The sequence below is a fragment of the Megascapheus bottae genome, chromosome 26, assembly GCF_031878675.1.
Source record: "Megascapheus bottae isolate mThoBot1 chromosome 26, mThoBot2.hap1, whole genome shotgun sequence".
Classification (NCBI taxonomy): Eukaryota; Metazoa; Chordata; class Mammalia; order Rodentia; family Geomyidae; genus Megascapheus; species Megascapheus bottae.
In genome coordinates, this window is record NC_143534.1 from 53,048 (window position 1) to 76,638 (window position 23,591).

Genomic DNA, 23,591 nt, shown 5'->3' on the forward strand with positions numbered 1-23,591 from the left:
GATGCATGTACTCAACAAAGCCTAGTGACAGGAATCAGTCCTCATCTCCTGGATCTAAATACAGTGAAGTAGTAACAGGTTCCTTCTCTTGATGTGTCACATAGGCCAGTGACAGCATGGAGTGAGAAGCGAGGTCCACAAAGCCTCCCAGACTGTTTCTATGGAAGGATGGAAGAATGTGGCAAGATGGGAAATCCATCAATCCAGGACTTTCAGCAGCAAACCCATTAAACATACCTATGGTTTCTGATAACAGACTATAAAAATTAGTATCATTCATGTTAAGTGGAAATAAAATACTATATGATGAGAAGAGAGCACCCCCGTTCTACTAAGACAAACACATGATATCTCACAAAGCAGATAAGAATGACAGAATAGTTACATTTACTCAAAGTCAAAAAGTGAAAGGTATTGTAAACTATATAAGTCTGTACTGAAATTCCACTTTAAAGCTAAGAAAATACAGTGGTAAGAAGAGTTTGTGGTAGTAAGAAGGTGGTATCTTCCTTTGTTCCAATGGGAGCATGTGATGGGTATATTCAAACAATTCTGTCAGCTAGCAGTGAAATGAAATACATATATTACAGATTGCCAAGACTACATTCTACTGTAATTATGTAATTTTAATTACATAAAATATAAACCAGTTATATATAACCCATGCTTATACAGAAACCATGCTATATTCTACATATTAAATATATGTGCTTATATTATACATGCATACAACACACATTATATACACTAGAAATACATGCTATAATAAGGTGTAAAAATCTTTTGAGCACAGTCCAAGGCCAGTACTACCCAAAAACAAGAGAAAAAATCCCCTTCATACAGACATAATAGGCCTCCACAAAGTATTAGAAAAGCAAATGTAAAAATTCTTAGAACCCATATCAAAAGGAATTGAACCTATAAAAGTTATGTTTTCATATTTGAAAGATAATACATATTAGAAAAAGGAAGATCATCCCAAGAGATACAGAAAATCATTTAAGAAACCTCAACACCAGTTCATGCTCTTTCATGCACTTGAAGGGAAACATGATCTCTGAAGGCTTTAGTGAACTGTTTACATTCATAGTACTTTTCTACAGTATAAGTGTCTGTCTTCAAGGCAAATTATGACCTCTGAAGGCCTTCACACATTGTTTACATTCATTGAACTTTTCTCCAGTATAAGTTCTTTCCTGTCACTGAAGAGAATAGTGAGGACTAAAGATTTACCACATTGTTTACAAGCATAGAATTTTATTCCAGGAATATATTTTCTCACATCTTCAAAAAGACTTGGAAGAGCTAAGAACTTTACCACAGTTTGCTCATTTTTTTTTCTTCAGTGAGTTCCTTTATGTAATTCAAGGGACTAGAACTAAGAGCTTTACTGTATTATATGCATACATAAGGATTTCCTCCTCTACATGTCCCTGTACTCAAAGGAATAAATCTCTGAAGGCTTTTCCATATTGTTTACAGTGATATCTGGTTTTCCTCCAGAATGAGTTCTTTCATGTACTTGAAGATAGTTGAGATATCGGAAGGCTTTCCCACACTGTTTACATTCATAGGGTTTTTCTCCAGTATGAATCCTTTCATGTACTTGAAGGGAACTGTGGTATCTGAAGGCTTTACCACAGTATTTGCATTTGTAGGGTTTTTCTCCAGTATGTGTTCTTTCATGTCTTCGAACAGATAGGTGGTATTTGAAGACTTTAAAACACTGTTTACACTGGTAGGGTTTTTCTCCATTATGAGTGTTTTCATGTACTCGAAGGTAGCCAAGACACATGAAGGCTTTTCCACATTGTTTACATTCGTAGGGTTTTTCTCCAGTATGAGTTCTTTCATGTACTTGAAGGTAATTGAGATATCGGAAGGCTTTTCCACACTGCTTACATTGGTACGGTTTTTCTCCAGTATGAACCCTTTCATGTACTTGAAGGGAGCTGTGGTCCCTGAAGGCTTTACCACACTCTTTGCATTCATATGGTTTTTCTCCAGTATGAGTTCTTTCATGTCTTCGAAGGGAAAGGTGGTATTTGAAGACTTTAAAACACTGCTCACATTGGTAGGGTTTTTCTATAGTGTGTGTTTTTTCATGTCTACGGAAACAACTATGATCACTGAAGGCTTTGCCACATTGCTTACATGCATAGGGTTTCTCCCCAGTATGACGCCGTTGATGTACTCGAAAGTGACCAAGATAGCGGAAGTTTTTTCCGCACTGTTTACATTCGTAGGGTTTCTCTCCAGTATGAATTCTTTCATGCACTTGAAGGGAGCTGTGGTCTCTGAAGGCTTTATGGCATTGTTTACATTCATGGGGTCTATCCCTTGTATGAATTTTTTCATGTCTTTGAAGTGATTTGGAAGAACTAAGAATTTTGCCACACTGTTTACACTCACATGGTTTTTCTCTGGCATGAGTTCTTTCATGTAATTTAAGAGAACTGGAACTACTGAGCATTTTACCACATTGTTTACATTCATAGGGTTTTCCTTCACTGTGCATTCGTTCATGTATTTGAAGGTAGCTAAGATGTTTAATGGTCTTTCCACATTGCTTACATTCATAGAATTTTTCTCCAGTATGACGTCTTTGATGTGCTCGAAAGTGACCAATATATCTGAAGTTTTTTCCACACTGCTTACATTCATAGGGTTTTTCTCCACTGTGACTTCTTTCATGTACATTAAGGGAATTGTGATCTTTGAAGGCTTTACGGCATTGCTTACATTTATAGGGCTTTTCCTCATGATGGATTCTTTTATGTATTCGAAGGTAGCTGAGGTGTCTGAAGGCTTTTCCACAGTGTTTACATTCATAAGCTTTTTCTACAGTGTAAATTCCTCCATGTATTTGAAAAGAACTACAACAAACAAAAGTCTCTGCTCTTTCCTTGCAATCATAGAGATTTTTTATACTGTGAAGCTTCACACTGTGAGTCTGCTGATGTACTGTAAATGGCCTGAGAAAATCAAAGGCTTTGAAACATATTTTACACTCATAAGGTCCATTTACTCTGTGAGATGCCAAGTGCCTTTGTACACTTGTGAGAGAAAAGAAGGTTTTCCCACATTGTTCACATTTATACAGCGTCTCTCCATATTCTTCATGGGCGTATGGTTTGTATCCAGAGTGAGAGATGGTGTGGCTATTAAAGGATGAATATGATACATGAAAAGTTTGCCACACACATTTCATACTTCTATTCTAATATAAATTTTCTTCCTCACATTAAGACTGGAATCTAGGTACAGGGATCTGTACTGATTACCTTCTTTACTTTCACTGATTCTCTCCCATGTAACTTGAGTGAAAAATACCATAACATTAGGAATAGGTACTTTAGTAATGAAAATTTATTAGTAGGTCTTGAACTTACACTACTTGTCAAAAGCTATGTATATTCTGCCATGGATGAATAATTTGAAAATAAATGCATTGATTACTCTGCAACATAGGGCTACTATCAGAACACCAACATTCATGAGTGTGATTTTAGTGCTGATTCACTTTATGACATCAAAGTATATGTTTTTGGTAAAATTTTTATAATGATATTAAAACTTGTAGGGGTTGCATGTTTTTAAACTTTCAGGACATGCAAGATTCACTCAAAAGATGCTGCTTCCTCTTGTGCATGCAAATTACCTTAGACTTCTCCCAGGGTTTTTATATTGATCTTTAATGTTCTCCTCTCTCCATTTGTTCCCTAAAATGCAGACCCAGAAAAAATTATGAACTGTTAGAAATTATAAGAAAAATACTTTCTAGGTTAAACATATCCTATAACCATACATCCCTGATTTATTCCTTAAATTCTTCCCTATCTACATTCCAAATCACAGAACAATTTGTTCTCTAATTGATCAAGTGAAGGAATGTCATTCATACCTATAGAAGCGAGGTTGCTGAAGGTTTCCAGCATTACATCTCTGTAGAGATTCTTCTGAGAAGGATCCAGCAAAGCCCACTCCTCCTGAGTAAAGTTCACAGCCACATCCTCAAAGGTCACAGACTCCTAGAACATTCCACATACGTGGACAGAGAATGGGTGACTCCACAAAGATGTTTTCATATTTCTGCTGTCACTAAACATGCATTCTATATCTTGGTCATGACCCAAAATCTTTCCTACAGAGTTGTAATGTTATACTTGAGCTGTTCCAGAAGGAATAGCACAAAATACACACACACACACACACACACACACACACACACACACTAATAAATTTGACTAAAAATATAAAAGTTATACTCTGAAATAATGTTAAACAAAAAAAATAATTTTGGTTTGTTTTTGTTTTTTTTTTTTTTTTGCCAGTCCTGGGCTTCGGTTCAGGGCCTGAGCACTGTCCTTGGACTTTCTCAAGGCTAGAGCTCTACCACTTGAGCCTCAGCACCACTTCCGGCATTTTTCTATGTATGTGGTACCGAGGAATCAAACCCGGGTCTTCATGCATGCTAGGCAAGCACTTTAACCACTAGGCCAAACTCCCGGCGCCAGGTTTGTTTTTTTTTTTTAAAGAAACTAAAGCCATGCTGAGGGCATGGCTTAACTGGTAGAGTACCTGCCTAGCAAGTGTGAGGCACTGAATTCAAACCCTAATACTACCTATTTTTTTTCAACAATGGTGAATGAAGAGAATTCAGAATATTCTAATATAAAGAAATGGCAAAGATGTGAATTAACAAATACACCAATTTCCCAAATCCACCAATTACACATTGCACACATGTACTACAATATCACAGCCAAGAGGAATCATACATACGCATGAGACTAAGACAGAAGGACATGGACTTCCAGGCCTGCCTGAGCAAATAATACCTTATGTCAAAAAAAGGGGGGGGAAGGGGGATGGGAGTTTAGCCTAGTGGTAGAATGCCTGCCTAATATGCAAGAAGATTGGGGTTTGATTCCTCAGTACCACATACACAGAAAGAGCTGGAAGTGGGGCTGTGACTCAAGTGGTAGAGTGTTAGCCTTAAGGAAAGGCCAAGGACAGTGCTCAGGCCCTGAGTTCAAACCCCAGGTCTGGCAAAAATAAGCAAAACAAGCAAAAAGAAGCATCATTCCGTATTCAATAAATACATACAATTACTATGTGTCATTTAGTATCTATACTTTTTAAATAAATAAATACAAATAATAATGACTTTTATATCCTCTACTAGTTAAAACTTATAGAATTCTTGTCAATATACTATCAAGTGATAAGACTTAACCTGAAGAAAACTAAAGCAAAAAAAAAGGGGGGGGGGCTTTTTGAACCCCAGTACAGGAAGGAAGAGGGAAGAAAAGGGAAGGAGGGAGGGAGGGAGGGAGGGAGAGAAATGCTTTTTAAAAAGTAAAATTCATGGAGCCGAGAGTTTGGCCTAGTGGTAGAGTGTTTGCCTAGCATGCAAGAAGCACCACGTTCGATTCCTCGGTACCACATACATAGAAAAAAGCTGGAAGTGGTGCTGAGGCTCAAGTGGTGGAGCTCTAGCCTTGAGAAAGTCCAAGGACAGTGCTTAGGCCCTGAGTTCAAGCCCCAGGACTGGCAAAAAAAAAAAAAAGTAAAATTCATCCACACAGTTAAGTAATTCAGCTGAACACTGGTAGCTCATTCCTATAATCATAGTTATTCAAGACGCTCATATCTGATGGATCACAATTTGAAGCCAGCAAAAGCAAAAAAGTCCATGAGACTACATCTCCAAAATAACTAGCAAAACCCAAGCTTGCTGAGCACTCACGGCTAATGTCTATAATCCTAGCTACTCAAAGACCTGAGAATTGTGGTTCAAAGCCAGCTGGGTAGGAAAGTCTGGCACTCTTATCTCCAGTTAGCCACTAAAAAGCAGGAAGTAGAACTGTGACTCAAGTGGTAGAGCACTAGTCTTGAGCAAAAGAGTACAGGGACAGCACCCAGGCCTTGAGTTCAAGCCCCAGGAATAGGAAAAAAAAAAGCCAAGCTGGAGGTATGGCTCAAGTGGAAGAGAGTACCAGCTGAACAAGCAAGCCAAGTAAGCACAAAACTGGAGTTCAAACACACTCAAACACACACACACACACACACACACACACACACACACACACACACCAATTCTCTATAGGAAAAAGCAGAGCAAATACTTCCTAATTCATCCTACGAGAAAAACATTACTACCAAAATAAACAGACATTATTAAAAAAATAATAACCTATGTAAAACTCCTTAGCAAATGTTAGCCAATTGATTCTTGGAACATATTTATAAAATTATATACCACAACAAACCAGCAATTATTGCAAGTATATAAACCTAACTCAAAATGTCTAAATTCGGGCTGAAAGTGTAACTCAGACCATAGATCTAAAAAGTACAAGAGCCTATGTAAAATCTCCTGCATCAAAAAGAGAAATAATAAATAAATAAATAAATAAAAACTCATCGGATATAAGCCAATTCCAGGCTCGCCTAATGACTCTGACTGCTGGTTTTGACCTGCACAGCCAGAGGACTCATGACCATATATATATATATATATATATATATATATATATATATATATATATACCAACAATATAATCTGGTCACTATTAGAATTAACCATGTATTTCAATAAGCCAGGATGAGTTATTAGCAAAAGAATGAGCCCAGAAATTAAGAAGTTCTTCATGCTTTGACATCGTCCAACCTCTTGACCTCTGAGCCTTCTTCAGAGACATCCCACTGGCCTCCCAAGCTCCTATCTATATTGTCTCAAACTCCACTGATTCTAAAGTCACCCATCTGGGCTTTATCCAAAGCTGCAAGTCCTCTTTACAGTCGATCCCTTCTCAAAATTCACAGAGATTTTCACAAACCTCTCTCCCAACCTCTCCTGTCTATGGACTGATCCTATACAACATCACCATGCCTTCAACCTGCTAGTAAAATAGCTGACCAGAGCCTAAGAGAACACCTTATTATCTTTTAGTAATGATCATTTCTTTCACCAACATTGCAATTAACAAAGTAACAGCCATAAATATAAACAACTGGGATGGGACCAAACCTATTTCACACCCTTTTTTGCTTTATGTTAATTGCCTATAGTTTCCTATGTCTAGAAAAACAACTATAGCTGGAGTTTCCCCCATTTATGAGACATCTGATTATTCTAGTATGGAATTTAAAAAAAAAATGAGCCAGGCACAGTGGCTCACACCTGTAATCCTAGCTACTCAAGAGGCTGAGATCTGAGAATCATGGTTCAAAGCCAGCTTGGGCACTGAAGAACCTGAGACTCTTATCTCCAATTAACCACTAGAAAATGGGAAATGGGGCACTGACTCAAGGGGTAGGGTGGTAGCCTTGAGCTGAAGAGCTCAGGGACAGCCCCCAGGCCTACCTAGAGTTCAAGCCTCATGATCCGGGGCAGGTGGGGGGGGATAAAAAAAATGATTGTTACCTTCACATTTCTACCTATATTGACCCTGTCAACATATATTTCCTCTGAGAGAAAAGGACATCTACCTTTGCCTTTTCCAGATATAGACCAGCTCCTAAGCTCTGGTATACTTAATTCCTAAACTAAAATTCCCATGCTAGGCACCAGTGGCTCACACCTGTAAGCCTACTCAGGAGGCTGATCTGAGGATTATCATTCAAAGTCAGCCCAGGCTGGAAAATAAGTAGACTTTTATTTTCAGTTAACCACCAGAGAAAGCCAGAGTGACGCTGTGGCTCAAGGGGTTGAGCGCTAGCCTTGAGCAAAAGCAGTTCAGAAACAGCACCCAGCACCCAGAACCCAAGTCCAAGCCCAGGACCAGCACAATTTTTTTTTCCTAACGTCTTATCCCCACATACAATCCAATTCCATCATCAGAAGGAAGAAGGCAGGGTCGTCATCGCTTCTAAACATCCTGAGGATCCCTGATAGAGCTAAACACAGGTACAGGAGCACATACACACACCATCATATTCAAGACCTTATTAGCAGTTGTTGTCCTCCAAAACCAAAAGGCATTCATTACACTTCCTGTCAATCAATGAGGTACTTGTAGCCATTATGGGAGAAAAATTCTGCTTCTTAAACAGCATCATTAAAAGGGCCACAAATGATCAAGAAGCATACTAAAATGGGGTGGGGATGGTGCTCATGGAAATTCAACATTTGAGTCCTGGCTCTCTTAGCTAACCCCTGTCCTAGACCCCTTAGTTGCCATCCTCGACCAGCTTATACCTTGTCTTTATCTCCTCCACTTCTTAATATTTCATCTCCAAACACTTACCCACCTAATCAAGAACTTACAAACCCCCAAAAATTAGACTATAAGACTTAGTTCCAACCTTGGTTACACTGGAAGAGGCAACTCTACTCTCCCATGTAGCTTAAAGAAGTTACAAGTACTGGTGCCACTGATTCATGCCTATTTTCCTAGCTGATCAAGAGGTTGAGATCCAAGATTAGAAGCCCGTCTGGACAGTAAAGCTCATGAAACTCCAATGAAGCAGAAAAAGGTCAGAAGGAGAACTATGCCTCAAGGATAAAGAGCTATCCTTGGGCAAAAAAGCAAAGCGAGAGTGAGACACCCTGAGTTCAAGTCTCAGTACAAACCAAAAAAAAAAAAACAAACAGAAAAACTCTAGAATATGGAAACAAGACCTTTGTCTTGTGTGACTGTTCTTCTTAATGTACTACATTGTTTCTCTTCCCATTTTTTTGCCAGTATGTTTATTCTCATATTGTTACTGTATCTGATTTTGTTACCTGGTACACTGTATATACATTTATTTCTTTATTCAAAATAGGAAAGGGAAGGGGGGAATATGATTGGGAGGGGGAGGGAGAGGAAACGGGAACAAAAACATGAGAAGGGATATCAATGTGCGAGAAGTAATGTACCTACTACCTGATGAATGTAACCCCTCTATACATTATCCCAACAATAAAAAATAAATAAATATTCCCAGGGTCACAACAGACACTCGATAAATGGGACTACCTAAAAATAAAAAGTTTCTGTACAGATAAAAACATAGTTGCAAAAGTAGAGAGACAGCCAACCAACTGGGAAAAGATATTCACCAACAATACATCTGACAAATGCTTAATATCCAGTATCTACAGGGAATTCAAGAAACTAATCCCCCGAAAACCCAATAAACCATTCATTAAATGGGCAAGGGAACTAAAGAGAGACCTATCAGAAGAAGAGATTAAAATGGCAGAAAAACATATGAGAAAACATTCATCATCTATGGTCATAAAGGAAATGCAAATAAAAACAACCCTAAGACACCACCTTACCCCAACAAGAATGGCCAAGATTTTGAACTCAGACAATGACAGTTGCTGGCGGGGTTGTGGAGAAAAAGGAACCCTACTGCACTACTGGTGGGATTGTAAACTAGTTCAGCCACTCTGGAAAGCAGTGTGGAGGTTCCTTAAAAAACTGAAAATAGACCTTCCCTATGATCCCGCCATACCACTTCTGGGCATCTATCCTGAACAGCATGACCCAGGATATTATAAAGACACCTGCTCAGCTATGTTCATCTCTGCACTATTCACAATAGCCAGGCGATGGAAACAACCCAGATGCCCTACTGCAGATGAACGGATATAGAAAATGTGGTATATATACACAATGGAATTCTACATAGCCAACAGACAAGATAAAATAATGGCATTTGCAGGAAAGTGGATGAATCTAGAGCGAATCATGCTGAGTGAGATAAGTCAAGACCTAAGGAACAAAAGGCGCATGGTATCCTTAATATGCGGTTATTAAATCCAAAGTGTACAAGAGCGAGGACCCAATAACTGCATACCCAAAGCAATGGACATGGTAATGGAAACACAAATATAACTATATAGACAAAAAAACCTATGACTCTATAATCATAATGTTTTATTTCATAAACTGATATGTTTCTATGACATACAAACCATTAGCCTAATTTTGATTAAGTTCTAAAGACTAAGTCCCAGAGAATGTAATTAGAGATTTCCTCCTTGAACAATTGTTTGTTAAACTTGTCATTTAAAATATGATGTAAACATAAGCCATATAATTAATCATTGTTGTTCTTAAGGTACTATGTTATCTCTCACCACTTCTACTGTCCCTTAGTTATCTCATATTGTTACACTATCTCACTTTGTTATCTGATATATCGGATATAATTGTATTTGGTTATCTGAAATTGGATAGGGAACGGTGGGGAAAAACAAGATGAAAGGTGGGGGAGGGAAGAAGGGAAATGGGGACCATGACATGTGAAAGGGTATCAATGTGTCGGAATTAAGGCACCATTTATCTGGCAAATATCATGTAACCCTTCTATTAATTACAATAAAAAATATATTTAATAAATAAATAAATAAATAAAAATAAAAGATAACCCTTTGTACCTTTACACCCTTAAAACTGCTTAAGTTCCAACCCATACAGGATCTGAGCTATGACTGGCTCCTTTCCTCCTTTGAAAAGTTTCAGCTCCGCCCAAGTAAAATTCTTCACGCCTAGAACAGTAATTCACAGAGGGAGATCTAACACAACTTCGCAGTACTCACCCCAAATGGCTCATCTACCTAGATGTAAAATGCAGAGTTTAGAACTTGCCAACAACAGCACAGGGGAAACAGAGGAAAGGGTTGGAGTAAGCTCTCTGAGTCCTCACCATGAGCATGGTCGGAACAGGACAGAACAAGCCACAAACACCAAGTTTTCCAGGCTGTCGGAGCCAGTGTCCGCCTTTCCACCCCTGAACCATCAGCGCCAGTCAGCGCCAATCCACCCCTCAGCGCCAATCCACCCCGAGAGCCTTCGGGGCCGTCAGCATCAGTGCCCTAGAGAAATACACACCCCATCAGAGCCAGCCCCCCCAACCGTCAGCACCAGTGCTCTGGAGGAACACACACCCATCAGAGCCAGCCCCCCCCCAGCCGTCAGCACCAATGCTCTGGAGGGACGCATACCCTTCAGAGCCAGGCCTCCAGCCATCAGCACCAGTACTCTGGAGGACACACACCCCATCAGAGCCACTCCCCCCCACCAGCCGTCAGCACCAGTGCTCTGCAGGGACACACACCCATCAGAGCCAACGCCCCCCCAGCCATCAGCACCAGTGCTCTGGAGGGACACACGCCCATCACAGCCAGCCCCCCCCCAGCCATCAGCACCAGTGCTCTCGAGGACACACACCCATCAGTGCCAGCCCCCTCCCCTCAGCCGTCAGCATCAGTGCTCTGGAGGACACACACCCATCAGAGCCAGCCCCCCCCCAGCCGTCAGCACCAGTGCTCTGGAGGACACACACCCATCAGAGCCAGTCCCCCCCCCCCAGCCGTCAGCACCAGTGCTCTGGAGGACACACACCCATCAGAGCCAGCCCCCCCCCCCCCAGCCGTCAGCACCAGTGCTCTGGAGGGACACACACCCATCAGACCTAGCCCCCCCACCCCCCCCCCCGCAGCCTTCAACAGCAGTGATCTGGAGGGACACACACCCATCAGACCCAGCCCCCACCCCCCCCAGCCGTCAGCACCAGTGCTCTGGAGGACACACACCCATCAGAGCCAGTTCCCCCCCCCCCACAGCTGTCAGCACCAGTGTTCTGGAGGGACATAGACCCATCAGACCCAGCCCCCCCCCCCGCCGTCAGCACCAGTGCTCTGGAGGACACACACCCATCAGAGCCAGCCCCCCCAGCCATCAGCACCAGTGCTCTGGAGGACACACACACATCAGAGCCACCCCCCCCCCCCCCGCCGTCAGCATCAGTGCTCTGGAGGACACACACCCATCAGAGCCAGCCCTCCCCCCAGCCCTCAGCACCAGTGCTCTGGAGGACACATACCCATCAGAAGCCCCCCGCCCAGCCGTCAGCACCAGTGCTCTGGAGGACACACACCTATCAGAGCCAGCCCCCCCCCCCAGCCATCAGCACCAGTGCTCTGGAGGACACACACCCATCAGACCCAGCCCCCCCCCAGCCGTCAGCACCAGTGCTCTGGAGGACACACACCCATCAGAGCCAGCCCCCCCCCCCCCCCCGCCGTCAGCACCAGTGCTCTGGAGGACACACACCCATCAGACCCAGCACCCCAGCCATCAGCACCAGTGCTCTGGGGGACACACACCCATCAGAGCCAGCCCCCCCCCCCCCGCCGTCAGCACCAGTGCTCTGGAGGACACACACCCATCAGAGCCAGCCCTCCCCCCAGCCGTCAGCACCAGTGCTCTGGAGGACACACACCCATCAGAAGCCCCCCCCCCCAGCCGTCAGCACCAGTGCTCTGGAGGACACACACCTATCAGAGCCAGCCCCGCCCCCCCAGCCATCAGCACCAGTGCTCTGGAGGACACACACCCATCAGACCCAGCCCCCCCCCAGCCGTCAGCACCAGTGCTCTGGAGGACACACACCCATCAGAGCCAGCCCCCCCCCCCCCGCCGTCAGCACCAGTGCTCTGGAGGACACACACCCATCAGAGCCAGCCCCCCCAGCCATCAGCACCAGTGCTCTGGAGGACACACACCCATCAGAGCCAGCCCCCCCCCCCAGCCACCAGCACCAGTGCTCTGGAGGACACACACCCATCAGAGCCAGCCCCCCCCCCAGCGGTCAGCACCAGTGCTCTGGAGGACACACACCCATCAGAGCCAGCCCCCCCCAGCCATCAGCACCAGTGCTCTGGAGGACACACACCCATCAGACCCAGCCCCCTCCCCCCAGCCATCAGCACCAGTGCTCTGGAGGACACACACCCATCAGAGCCAGCCCCCCCCCCAGCCATCAGCACCAGTGCTCTGGAGGACACACACCCATCAGAGCCAGCCCCCCCCCCAGCCGTCAGCACCAGTGCTCTGGAGGACACACACCCATCAGAGCCAGCCCCCCCCCCCCCAGCCATCAGCATCAGTGCTCTGGAGGACACACACCCATCAGAGCCAGCCCCCCCCCAGCCGTCAGCACCAGTGCTCTGGAGGACACACACCCATCAGAGCCAGCCCCCCCCCCAGCCACCAGCACCAGTGCTCTGGAGGACACACACCCATCAGAGCCAGCCCCCCCCCCAGCGGTCAGCACCAGTGCTCTGGAGGACACACACCCATCAGAGCCAGCCCCCCCCAGCCATCAGCACCAGTGCTCTGGAGGACACACACCCATCAGACCCAGCCCCCTCCCCCCAGCCATCAGCACCAGTGCTCTGGAGGACACACACCCATCAGAGCCAGCCCCCCCCCCAGCCGTCAGCACCAGTGCTCTGGAGGACACACACCCATCAGAGCCAGCCCCCCCCCCCCCAGCCATCAGCATCAGTGCTCTGGAGGACACACACCCATCAGAGCCAGCCCCCCCCCAGCCGTCAGCACCAGTGCTCTGGAGGACACACACCCATCAGAGCCAGCCCCCCCCCCCAGCCACCAGCACCAGTGCTCTGGAGGACACACACCCATCAGAGCCAGCCCCCCCCCCAGCGGTCAGCACCAGTGCTCTGGAGGACACACACCCATCAGAGCCAGCCCCCCCCCAGCCATCAGCACCAGTGCTCTGGAGGACACACACCCATCAGACCCAGCCCCCTCCCCCCAGCCATCAGCACCAGTGCTCTGGAGGACACACACCCATCAGAGCCAGCCCCCCCCCCAGCCGTCAGCACCAGTGCTCTGGAGGACACACACCCATCAGAGCCAGCCCCCCCCCCCAGCCATCAGCATCAGTGCTCTGGAGGACACACACCCATCAGAGCCAGCCCCCCCCCCCCAGCCATCAGCACCAGTGCTCTGGAGGACACACACCCATCAGAGCCAGCCCCCCCCCCCCAGCGGTCAGCACCAGTGCTCTGGAGGACACACACCCATCAGAGCCAGCCCCCCCCCAGCCACCAGCACCAGTGCTCTGGAGGACACACACACATCAGAGCCACCCCCCCCCCCCCCGCCGTCAGCATCAGTGCTCTGGAGGACACACACCCATCAGAGCCAGCCCCCCCCCCAGCCATCAGCACCAGTGCTCTGGAGGACACACACCCATCAGAGCCAGCCCCCCCCCCAGCCATCAGCACCAGTGCTCTGGAGGACACACACCCATCAGAGCCAGCCCCCCCCCCAGCCATCAGCACCAGTGCTCTGGAGGACACACACCCATCAGAGCCAGCCCCCCCCCCAGCCACCAGCACCAGTGCTCTGGAGGACACACACACATCAGAGCCACCCCCCCCCCGCCGTCAGCATCAGTGCTCTGGAGGACACACACCCATCAGAGCCAGCCCCCCCCCCAGCCATCAGCACCAGTGCTCTGGAGGACACACACCCATCAGACCCAGCCCCCCCCCAGCCGTCAGCACCAGTGCTCTGGAGGACACACACCCATCAGACCCAGCCCCCCCCCAGCCGTCAGCACCAGTGCTCTGGAGGACACACACCCATCAGAGCCAGCCCCCCCCCCAGCCATCAGCACCAGTGCTCTGGAGGACACACACCCATCAGAGCCAGCCCCCCCCCAGCCCTCAGCACCAGTGCTCTGGAGGACACACACCCATCAGAGCCAGCCCCCCCCCCAGCCGTCAGCACCAGTGCTCTGGAGGACACACACCCATCAGAGCCAGCCCCCCCCCCCCCAGCCATCAGCACCAGTGCTCTGGAGGACACACACCCATCAGAGCCAGCCCCCCCCCAGCCGTCAGCACCAGTGCTCTGGAGGACACACACCCATCAGAGCCAGCCCCCCCCCCCCAGCCATCAGCACCAGTGCTCTGGAGGACACACACCCATCAGAGCCAGCCCCCCCCCCCCAGCCATCAGCACCAGTGCTCTGGAGGACACACACCCATCAGAGCCAGCCCCCCCCCCCAGCCATCAGCACCAGTGCCAGCCCCTTCCCGAGCCTCCGTGCCGACCGAGCCAGCGTCCTGGTCCGCGCCGGAGGCGGGGGCTGCGCGCGGGCTCCCGAGCCGGGCGGGAGTGGGGCGGGGGGGGTGGGAGGAGACAAGGCCCGCCGCACCGGGGCGAGGCCGGCCGGCCAGGACGGAGCTGGAGGGTTCCACTCACCTTGTCCTCCCCGCACGGGGCCCCCACACTCACCATTCCCGGCTTCCCGGTTTCCCCGAGTTCTCCTCACACCGCTGCGGTCAGCACGGGCCGAGCCGCAACAAAGGCTGACCTGCAGGCGCCTCCCAGCCCAGGCCTCTCCCGGCCGCCCCGCTCCACCAGGCTCCGCGGGACCCGGAAGGAAGCGCTGGGAGACGAGCGCCCGCCCCCTCCTCTGCAGCCACTGATTGGCTACTGCTGCGCTACGTCTCCTGAGTGACAGCCCGGCCAGGTCTCCGCCCCCTCCGCCGAGGCCGGGGATTGGCCGAGGCGCACGGACCAGCCTCCTCCGGGCGGGCGCGGAGCCCAGTGAGACCTTCCGGTCAGGAGGGAGCGCGGGCTCGCTCGGCGAGCGGCGTGGGGCGGGAGGGGCGCGGAAGTCACCTTATTTTAAGAATGTCGAGCGGCCAGGCTCAGAAGGGACACCGGGAAGACACTGGAAACGTCCCCGGAGCTGGAGAGCTCAGCACGGCGCCAGGCCGCCCCGCGAGCAGGCAGGCGTTGCCCCGCTCCGCGCTGTTCTGGGCTGAACGCCGGCGCTGCAGCTAGGCCTCAGGGACGATGCGACTCGACGGTAGACTCGCTGCCTAGTCTGCATGAAGCAGGTTTTCCAAGTTACTCCTATGCTCGCTGAGTAAGGATTTTTTTCTGCTGTCTGATGAATAAATCATGTAACTTGCAGGCGCCAAAGAAATGTGCTCAGAAGTACGCTTATTGAAGAAAGCCTTGCCAGGTGAAAATGATGGGAGAAGGAAGCCGGACTGTCCCCTAGAGGGCAGAACCGTCCCGAGTAAACCGCAAGCCCCGGCTGGGGCCGTGGGTGCTCCGGGAAGCCCCTCCCCCGCCTACCCGCCCCCTTAGGTCGTGATCCTCGGATCCCAGCCTCCGGAGTAGCTGGGACCACAGGCACGAGCCACGGCGCCTGGCCAGGAAAACCCCACTTCAAGTAGGTCTTATACCAGCCCCAACTACATAGTGTCAGAATCAACCCACACTTTCTCTAGCAACATTTGGTGCGTTCTCAGGTGACCCTTGCTTTCTTCTTTCCTTCTCTTCTCCTTCCTTCCTATTGTCTCCTCTGCCTTCAAAATGTAGGATTGTTTTTCCTGTTGTTGTTGCTCATCAGTGGATTCCGAGGGATCCAGAACTGGGTCTAGCAGTTATAATTCAATGAATATGACCTGCTACGACTAAATTTCTGATACTAAAGCTGAAACAAGCCTTTACCCATTGGGCAAGTCTCTCCACCCTCAGGCCTCCCATAGCTTCTGAGAAAGTTGTCATCTCAAAACTACTGTCTTGGAAGTGGACAGTTTTTCTCTGGAGCAGTAACAGATTCACTGCCTCTTTTCTGTAGGAAAAGATGCAGATCATTGTGACCTGGCAACCTATGGCCTGAGAAATACTTCCACAAAGGGAGCTGCATCCTAGGCCATTTGGGCTGCAAAGCTTCTCTTTAGCCTCCTTAGAATAGTCTTCTTCCTTCCAATTCAGATTGTAAAGCAGCAAGAGACATTACCAAGAATCTCAGACTCCCAAATCCTGATGAATTGGCTGTGCTGAGCCTGGCTGTGTGCACTGCTGCCTGGAGTTATTTACAAAACATTTGGAGATCCCAAGATTGGCATCTCCTTTGCATAATTTTCCAAATAGCTCATTTTCTCTTTTTCTCTGGTCACTGAAACAGGCTAGTGCTGGACATCAGCACATCAGCTAGATGGTCAACTTAGAAAAAATGTCCAAAGACTTTAACCTACCCTTTTGATTTTCAACAGAAAGTCCAAAGGAGTGTGTTAGAGTATTGAGCTGCAGCAAAGGGTGCACTGTTTAGAGGCTCTGGAGAGACAGGGTACAGTGTAGTTGAGAAGCCCTTCTGTCACTGCAGCGACATTGGTTTCCCCTCTTCCTCCTGAGCAGACTTGGGGCTTGTTTTCTCTACCATTCCCTCTTCCTCACCTCCAAGCTCCTGAATGTTTGGAGCACATCTCCAAGCTACACTCTAGCTCTTGGAACATATCTTCAACTCACCCTCTTCATCTTCCTAGTTTGTTCCCCCTCAGCCCCATCAGGACTATACATTTTACAGCATTATCTCCATTTCTTTCCAACATTCCAAGAGCTGCAAAGGCCTCTGACCCTGGTCACTGAAGAGTCATAAACGCTTCAGCTCCAGGTCATTCCTTGGTGTTTCAGTTGTGTGGGAGCTGCTGATGCTGGCTTCCTGGTTTTGGTGGAGGTCCTGTTGCGCCCCACCAGTAGCTGGTTTAGGAATGTAAGTTTGAGCACAGGTAGTGGTGACAGGCAGTTCCCTTTGTATTCGATCACTGCCATCTTGGCTCAGTCCTGCTCACTTCAATTTGAGATCTGCAGCATTCTGGTGTAGCCTCCATTCTGACCATGGTACAGTGGAGCAAGTGCTCCAGTACTCTACACAATCAGTGAGATTTCTCTAGTAACATACTATAGAAATGATGCCTGAAAATATAGCCCTAAGTATAGAGATTTTTCATAAACCCCTTTCCACTCCTGTCCTCCCACACTATTTGCCCAGTGATGTTTGCCTCAACAAATACGAACTTTCAGTGACTCCTTGTTACCACTCAGAACCCAAAGCTCCCAGGAAGTGTCATTCTTGGTGTCTGACAAATGCACAGTCTGTGGCTACACTATTTTTCTTTTCTCAGAACCCTCTGTCACCCACCTGCTTGGTTCTCCTTCCCCATACCCTGTCGATCATTATTCTAGAATGTTGCACAACTGGAATCACAATTTCTTTGACCATACCAGATTGTTTTCTTTCATCTAATCATTTAAATTTAAGGTCCTCCATGTCTGTTGGTAACTCCATGGCTCATTTTCTTTTAGCATTGAGACAATGTATCATTGTCTCTTGAATAACATATCATGATGTGTCAATAATCCATGTCTTAGCACATTGTCTGGATGTGCTCTTCACCTACTGAAGAGTTGGAACTCACTCCAGCCAGTGGTACCCTAGAAACCCTGTGTCCAGCAAGTGCTGACTGGAAGGCTTCCTCCTAGAGGGAAACAAAGTTCCTATGCACATTCAATGCACATTCATGGGCATACACACTTGTACACCACATTATTCTCCACCATTTGAAACATTACATACACCTCTCAGCCTGAGGCACTCACTGGTCTAGGCCAAGATGAACCAAAGCATTTCATATAATGCTGGCTCCAACGTCTATTCCCCTCATTCAAAGCTGGCTCTCACATATTGTGCATCTCCTAATACACTCATGATTATAGTAGCTACTTGGTTCTAGGCTGTGCCCATGCTAAGAAAGGCTTAAGTAAAGTATTGTTGTTGAAACAACTGTGTTGTTCTATGGCCTGGTATAGGCTGGAGTAGTTGCAGAGCAGGGTGAGGCCTTTGGCTCTGGGATTGAGTCCTGGCCCTATTACTTCACTGGGCAATCTCAGGAAACTCAAACATCATGAGGTATCCTCTTCAAATGCGTGAAACTGGAGATAATAGTGCATGTTTAGATTCTGTGAAGATGAGATCCAGAAAGTGTTCAGGACACAATGCCTTGGTCGGCATGGCTGTACAATGCTAGATTTGTGATCACCAGTCTCTAGACAACATCATCTAGGATTTCTAACTTCATCTGCCCTTCATCTGACTTCATAATGCATCCCACTTCCTTGACCCTCTCCAGGCTTTCTAGCAACAGTTCTCTATGGGCCTCTTCTTTTCTCTTAGAATCTAAAGCTCCTAAAGCCATCGTTTACTGTACATGTATTTGTGCTCACTGTCCTGCTCACATGTCCTGAGTTCGCAATTTAGGCTTTTCTATTCAATAATATAGCTGAAGATGTCTGCTGGTGTATAATCAGATCCCTTTCTTGATAACAATATACAGAGGGTTACCCTCTAATGCATTCTTCTAAGACCTGTACAAAAGCCAAAGCAGGCTCCTAGTACTTCCTTCTTAAGGGCTGATGTAGGCAAATCCAGATAGCATTTGGTCATGCATACATTCTTGCTCATGCCTATGCTGTACCTGAATACTCAGCTTGAATTTTGGCAACCACTGAGATGCCATTAGAGAACCCACCCCTTCTCCTTCCATTGTAAGAAGGTGAGTGTGTCCATGCTCCACTGAGGAATGCTGGGAAAGAAGGCTACAACTCTGAGAGGGTCGGGAAGATTCACACTGTAGACTGTTGGCCAGCAATTATGGGTGCTGGGAAATGCTGACACTGTTTGCTTTTATCTTCAGGGTGGCTGCAAAATCGGGAGGTCAAAGTTTTGCAACAGCTAAGAGGAGTTTCTAAAGAGTTCTTATCATGCACAGGGACTTGACAGCTGAGAACTGTTTGCCTGGGAGTGTCTGTGGTGCCTTTGGGAGAGGAGTTGGTCATGTATCCACTGCCAGGGAGGTCCGGGAGAGAGGCTTTGTGTGTAGGAGTCAGCTGGACAGTCCTCTGGACAGGCACTGCAGCCTCTCTGAGGGGATGAAACAGGCTCTTCCCATCAAGAGAACAGTCAGGTTGCAATGGCTGGGAATATCCAGAACACAGATTTTTAAAGAGGAAAACTTGAAGACTGAAGAAGGAATAGTGCTGCCCTAGAGGCTTGGCTTGCCTCATGAAGCTGGCTATCCATGAGAGCAGCTGAGGCTTTATCTGCCAAGCCATTGTACTGGCTGTGCCTCCAAGCCCTCCACGGTGCTTTCCTCCTCCTCCTCCCAGAAATCGTGTATAAAAAGTGCCACTTACTTCTTCTGTAAGAATTTGGCAGAACTAGTTCAGTTGGTTAAAAAATAATAAAATGCCTGCAAATAGCACTCTTAGAAGGTGATGCTCCTATTGAAAAGAAATATTAGCGATGTAAATGATACATAGTAGTACATCATAATATGTGTTCTGGGAAAAGTGTTAAATCCGTAGGATCTAGGTCAACTTTTATGACAACAGTTTAGTTAATTCAGAACTGTACAATACGTGATTTGTGCTATGCTGAGCTACAGCAAACAGTTCCTTGGAGTGTAAAAAACCATGAATCCTATTTAGTCTCACTTTAAACCTGTCTAACCATTATAGTTTTAAAATGCATAGTTTAAAAAGTAAGTAAAACAAATGACACAACTAATTAGTGTAAACACTGACATGACGTTACTACCCATATGAAGAAATAAACATCATCAGAATGTTGAGAGCCTCAGCCCTTCTCCTTTCTGAAGATGATAATCTTCTTGGAGCTTCTTTCACTCCTCAGTATGTTGATGAGATTCATTCTTATAAGCTTACTTATTTTCCTGGCTGAATGCTGTAACATATCGCATAGCTAACACATCCGTTAACTGCTTTGGACATTTACATTGTTTGTAGTATTGAACTCCTATAAGACTGCTATTACATGCCTTGGGAAAAGAACTGAAATGCAGGAGTCTCAGTTGCATAAATATAAAATGCAGGCAGTCTGGATCCCTGAGTCCCACATGGAAGGATACTAGCTTGGACAGCCATCAGATTTACTACAGATTTCTCAACCAAAAAATTAACTCCTAGGTTTCTTGACATTGAAATTTTAAGTTTATTACTGCAGCACAGCATAGCTAAATCTACTAATGAAAATGAAACAGTTTATTTTTAGAAATACTTTGAAAAATCAAAATGAATGATTTTCACCCTTTAAAATTCATTATTTAGCTAGGTGCAGTGGGCTCACATATATGCCCTAGCTACTTGGGAAGCTGAGGTCAGAGGATCATGGTTTGAGGTCAACCCATATAAAATGTTGGTGAGACCCCCCCAACTCCCACCTCAACCAATAAAAACATGTGCCTATCATCACAGCTGCTAGATGTACAAATAAAAAGGTCAAACTCCAGTCCAGCCAGGGGAAAAAAAATCTAAGACTTTATCTCAAAAATAACTAAAGCAAGCCAGGCACCGGTGGCTCACACCTGTAATCCTAGCTACTCAGGAGGCTGAGAACGGAGGATAACAGTTCAAAGCCAGCCCAGGCACAAAATTCCATGAGACCACCAAAAAACTGGAAGTGGCACTGTGGCTCAAAGTAGCAGAGCATTAGCCTTAATCTGAAGAGCTTGGGGACAGTGCCCAGGCCTAGAGTTCAAGCCCCATGACTCACAAAAAAATAAAATGAAATAAGATAACCAAAGCAAAAAGGGCTAGAGGCATGACTCAAGTGATAGAGAACCAGCTCTTCTGGGTTGGTAAACGACAGTACATCAAAAACTTACTATTCCAACATTAATTAATTAATTTATTCATTCTACTGACCAAGACATTGACAGCAGGTGACAAAGGACATCTGGAGGAGAGGAACCGTGAACTCAAAGCCTTTACCATTCGGGCTGATAATAGTCATTTGGGATGCTCTGTTGTCAATCTGATGCCATTTGTGTTCACATCTTTTTTTGTGAAGTTTTACGACTATTTTCTTTGTCATTTTTCCTTTAGAATGGCACCATTGTAGAAAAAAGACTAAGGATGGGTATTGGTGGAGTATCATAAGGGAAGCAGAGCCACAGAGAGGAGCTATAGGGAAGCTGTGTAACATCAAAGCAGCCTGCAACCTAGCACACTGAAACCCTGATGCATGTATTAGCCACCAGACACAGCTGCAGACCAGAACAGTTCACAGCATTTAGAATGTGCCTGCGGGGCCAGGAGGAGATGTCAGAGTGGTTGCGCCCTTTAGGGACACTTCTGTACCCTGTCAGGTGCCAGTATTCCTCAATTTACTAGACCCATTACTGGAGAAAAACAACATAGGGACATATAAGAGAAAGTACAGACTTGCTATTTAAGAAAAAACAGCAACAATGTGACCTCATGTAAATAGCTGTTAAGAGTGGTTACACTTGACGCATAAGTTCTAAAACTATTTTATAAAAGTATAGAAAACAGTCAATCTGGGGGTGGAGCTTTATGATGCTAGGGATAGGATCCTGGGCTCCACATGTGGTAAACACGTACTCTACTGCTGAGCTGCACCCCCTGTAGGCAATGGTTACTCCATAGCACTTATGGAGCACCTGCTGAATATAGTCTGTACAGATGAACAAAATAAAGGAAGGAAGGAAGGAAGGAAGGAAGGAAGGAAGGAAGGAAGGAAGGAAGGAAGGAAGGAAGGAAAAACACTTATTATAGTTTGATCAAGAAGGACACAGTAGGCATACTCAAATCTGATGGGTCAGAAGGAAAAACTGAAGTGGCCCAAGGGTGCTGGTTGTAACTGAGGAGTTTCCAGCCTTCCATTTTTTTGACCCATCCTGTGGTAGAAGAAAGCATCTTTGTTTTTAATCTAAGTCCATGACTAGGCCTGGTTCTTGCTCTTCAGGTACAGACACAGGTCTGTACCTGTGTCCTGAAAGCAGTTTGTATTGCCATTTAATGATCTTATTCTGACAAAGCCTTAGAAAGTGCTCTTTGGGCTGGGAGTTTGGCCTAGTGGTAGAGTGCTTGCCTATCATGCATGAAGAACCGGGTTCGATTCCTCGATACCACATACACAGCAAAAGCAGGAAGTGATGCTGTGGCTCAAGTGGTAGAGTTCTAGCCTTGAGAAAGCCCAAGGACCGTGTTTAGGCCCTGAGTTCAAGGCCAAGGATGGACGAAAGAAAAAAGTGCTCTTTGCCAGCTATAGACCCTAGACTCCGACTCACATTTTTCACAATCGCCCTGCTAGATTTCCACAACCACAACACCCTTCCTCGTCTAATTAGCCATTGCTGGTGGTTTGTATGCAGGATGCTCACTAGAGCTCAGCCAACCTGATTTTGATCTTGAGAGTGTCACTTTCCATGTGAAATTCAAACTCTTCATCTCCATGCCTTAGGTTTGTTTTCCCAGGTATAAAATGAGAAGTAGCAATGCTAAAATCAGAGGGATTCACTTAGGCAGAGTGCTCAAGACAGTGTCTGGTGCATAATAAAGCATCCTTTTGTTTTGTTTTCTTTTAGCTCTTGTCTTTATTACTAGCAGAATCATATCTATAAAATGGCTCTTCTCTTATCATATTCAAGCCAGGACCCCTGGTGCCCCTGGCCAGAAGGGATAGGTAGCCCTCTCATATGGGAGGGTAAAGAAAGTGGTAGCAAATAGACTACTGCTTTTAGATAATATTAACGTGGTCAAATCACATTTAAGTAAGTGAAGGAATGGGAACCATAAAACAATTTGTGAGACCATGAGTGTATAAGGATGCAGATGCAGGCAAGAAGCACCAATAACACAGAACATCTTTGTGCACCAACACAAGAACAATAATTTTAGAAGGAAAAAAAAATCCCTCAACTGCCAGGGGTTGAGCTGGCTGTTCTTCAATCCTACCCAGAGGGCATGCCACCAGCACACTTCCATCCCATCAGAGGGCATGCTGCCAGGACACATCCTCAGAAGGGAGGGACAGGGACGGTGGAGAGAGCATATCCAGGATCTGGGTGGAGGAGGGCCGGGAAGGCGGAACTGCAGAAGGAGGGGAGGGGCAGGAGGGACAAGATGCTGGAGGAGGGGGGGGGT

At 46.5% G+C, this 23,591-nt stretch overlaps 1 protein-coding gene across 2 annotated transcripts; it reads right to left on the reverse strand.

The window, feature by feature from the left end:
• Window positions 1-440: 440 nt before the first annotated feature.
• LOC150045780 (zinc finger protein 124-like) lies at window positions 441-15,189 on the reverse strand. Of its 2 annotated transcripts, XM_090318703.1 has the most exons (4): window positions 15,060-15,189; window positions 3,905-4,031; window positions 3,662-3,722; window positions 441-3,161 (listed from the first exon to the last, which is right to left on the reverse strand). In XM_090318703.1, exons 1-4 carry the CDS (start codon window positions 15,060-15,062, stop codon window positions 1,424-1,426), a joined length of 1,929 nt encoding a protein of 642 aa, XP_090174829.1. In that variant the 5' UTR covers window positions 15,063-15,189; the 3' UTR covers window positions 441-1,423. The 2 variants fall into 2 exon arrangements, with proteins under 2 accessions (XP_090174829.1, XP_090174830.1); XM_090318704.1 differs by lacking the exons at window positions 441-3,161; window positions 15,060-15,189 and having other exon boundaries at window positions 3,658-3,722; window positions 3,905-4,040.
• Window positions 15,190-23,591: the final 8,402 nt, after the last annotated feature.

Bases quoted from the DNA above. Each gene is read 5' to 3' on its own strand.
- LOC150045780 (XM_090318703.1), bottom strand. The intron at 3,723-3,904 runs GTATGAATGACA...TCTGCATTTTAG, and splicing joins CAGCAACCTCGCTTCTATAG to GGAACAAATGGAGAGAGGAG. The intron at 3,162-3,661 runs GTAATTTGCATG...ATCCTTTAATAG, and splicing joins AACCCTGGGAGAAGTCTAAG to CCACACCATCTCTCACTCTG.